Source organism: Neolamprologus multifasciatus, chromosome 14, assembly GCF_963576455.1.
Source record: "Neolamprologus multifasciatus chromosome 14, fNeoMul1.2, whole genome shotgun sequence".
NCBI classification, from domain to species: domain Eukaryota; kingdom Metazoa; phylum Chordata; class Actinopteri; order Cichliformes; family Cichlidae; genus Neolamprologus; species Neolamprologus multifasciatus.
This window is the reverse complement of record NC_140452.1, coordinates 5,498,602-5,501,258: the sequence shown is the minus strand read 5'-3', so window position 1 is coordinate 5,501,258 and position 2,657 is coordinate 5,498,602. Positions and strand designations below refer to the sequence as shown.

General features: G+C 41.7%; 1 protein-coding gene across 1 annotated transcript in view; it reads left to right on the top strand.

Annotated features, from left to right (window-relative positions):
• map3k10 (mitogen-activated protein kinase kinase kinase 10) overlaps positions 1 to 2,657 on the top strand; it is a 71,870-nt gene that overhangs the window by 48,438 nt on the left and 20,775 nt on the right. Inside the window, exons 8-9 of the mRNA XM_085183840.1 lie at positions 714 to 826; positions 910 to 1,196. Of these exons, the coding sequence (XP_085039966.1) occupies positions 714 to 826; positions 910 to 1,196 (400 nt within the window). The remainder of the gene's footprint in view (positions 1 to 713; positions 827 to 909; positions 1,197 to 2,657) is intronic.

Below are 2,657 nucleotides of genomic sequence, written 5' to 3'. Positions count from 1 at the left end.
GAATCACGCTGCCTTGCCTGGGGTTAGCTTCTGTTTTCTGGGGATGAGGGTTGAGTGTGCTCCCTTACCTTCTCAAGGTAAGCTAGGTTAGCCTTCTTGTGTGAGCTTTTCAAGTGCACTTTAAGGTTTGTGGGATTTTTTTCCCTTTAGAAATGTCCCTCATAATTTGTCTCTTTCCACTACAAGACACTTGCTTTATCCAAAACACAGTCATATTCAAAGTAATCCCAAATTGGACTCTGGCGCTTTCTTCCGACTTTTCCTGACATGATTCTGCGCGTGGACGGAGCAGCGACACAGACGACTCGACTAACGTGCTGCCACCTGCTGGCATAATGAGACACAGCAAGAAAAAAATCTGGAAACTAAACTTCATTTTCACCCTTGACTATTGTATGACACGCACACATCAATGAAAACTAAACACATTTTTGCTATAAATTCAGTTAATTTTAGTTAGTTTTGTGAACACTCATTCCAGTTTTAGTTAGTTTTCCTTTTTTTTGTTTTTATTTTTATTTCCGTTAACGAAAATGTTTTTTCACTTCTAGTTTTCGTTATTTCGTTAGTTTTCGTTAACGATAATAACCTTGGACCCGACCGGTTTATGTCCCTTTTTCGTTTAAAAAATGTTATTTTTCACAGCATCTGTTGCCTCTGATAATATATTAAAAAATTGTCCTGCCAGTCTGATTCAAATTCCCTGTTTGCAGGTTGAAGTCTCTCGCAGAGGGAAGCAAAGTTTGGTCATCCAGCGCGCCAAATCTGGGCAAGTCTCCCAAACATGCCCCGATGACTGCTGGCTTCTCCAGCCTGAATGAAATGGGTGAGTCTTTTCATTTCACTGTGCGTTCTGCCTCATTCACACAATCACAAGTGTGAGTTTAATCAATTCTCTGTCTTTTACAGAGGAATGCAGTGAGTTTGAGGAATCGCCAGGCTCCTTGCTGCCCTCGGAGTCGAGCAGTAACGGGGCCATGGAGGACTCGGGTTCCCTGTGGAGCAGCATGGGGCCCGCTGTTGGGAATATGGGCTCCTGTCAGGCGGTTGGAGGCCTGGGAACGGGCGTGAGCTACCAGGACTCGCTTCGTCGCTGCGGTCAGAGGAAGAAGAGCGATATATTCCTGCTGGGCTGCGCCTCTCTGCTCGCCTCGGTGGGTCTCGGACAGGACTTGCTACAGCTGGGAAAACAGCAGGTAGGAAACCCTGAAACCTGAAACTGGGAGAGATACGGTTGAACTCTGGAGCAAGATTAAAGCCACGTTGCACGAGGAAGGAGATTTTTCTTCATTTGACATTTGGATTTTTATTTTTTTTGCTGCATTTAGAGAATAAAATCGAAAGGTCAAGGGTGGCTTTTGATCTTGAAATGTCGAGTTTAGTCTCGACATTTAGTTTTTTATTCCTCAAACCCCCACAATGAATTTATTTTTACTTAATACATCTTCATAAGATATGATTCATGGTTTTATATTCAGAAGATTTTTTTATGCTTTTTTTGCTATTCAAGGCAGTTCGATTGTGAGTGTGTGAAATGTTATTGTGCTAATCCTGTTCATTTGTGTATATCTTTGAGTTTTAATGTCCTGCTTGGAGACACAGTCTCTCTTACACGATAACAGACGTGTTCATTCATACACGCATGATTCCACTTTATTAAATACATGGCTTCTCCACATAAATAGCCTCCTCCTGCAGACGGTTTATTACCTGTTGATATAAAATCAGTGCCTGGCAGAGATCATGTCTCAGAATCTATGATACCAGGACTCCTCAGACTCATTTGAATCATTTATGAAGGATAAACCAGCATGAACAAGCCCTCATATTATCAGTGAGAGATGTGGGATGCTGCTGAGTCAGACCTGATCTTTTGTATTGAGTCAAACATGTTTCCTATTAAAGTACAGCTCGACAATATTATTACTTTTATGGTCCTGTGAAACGTTTTTCACAGGGCTCTTTGCAGTCCCGAAAGTTGAGAATACTTTTACTACTTCCAGAGGAATTAAGAGGGTCAGTAGGAACCAGGTGCTGATGATCAAATTCACTTGATTAAATGATCATCGGCAAGTTTGAGCACCTCTGTAAAAGAAGATGCTTTGGCATTCTGCATATCTGGAGCATTTAGCTGTGTGTTAAAATAATGGCACAAACTTCCTGGGAGTGATGATCTTAGAAAGTTCAAGTTGCGGTTGAACAAACCACAAGAACCTTGGACAAAATGCTGCATTGATCTACACAAAGGTGGCCAGACATCAACCTGACTGAAAGAGGAACTTAAGAGAGCTTAAGAGAAGCAAAGACTGTGGGCCAAAATGTTGTTCTTTGCAGGTCACATTGTAGCAGCTGAATTGTTAATAGGGGTGGGTTTTTATAATCGATTTATCGATTAAAATCTATTCTGGCTTGGATAACGTAAAATCGATTCATTAAAATCCTGAATCGATTTTTTAATATAAATTTATTTTGCCCGAAATGCCAGAATCTCTGGTGAAATCTCACAAAATCTCAACAACCACCAAACAGCTAAGACAGTAAATGAGAGCAGGAACACGGATTCTGCACAAAGACTTAAACACACAGCGCGACCCGCGGATCTGAATCAGTTAGATGTCGCCTTTCTCACAGTCGGGGCTGAAAGCCGACAGCTCGCT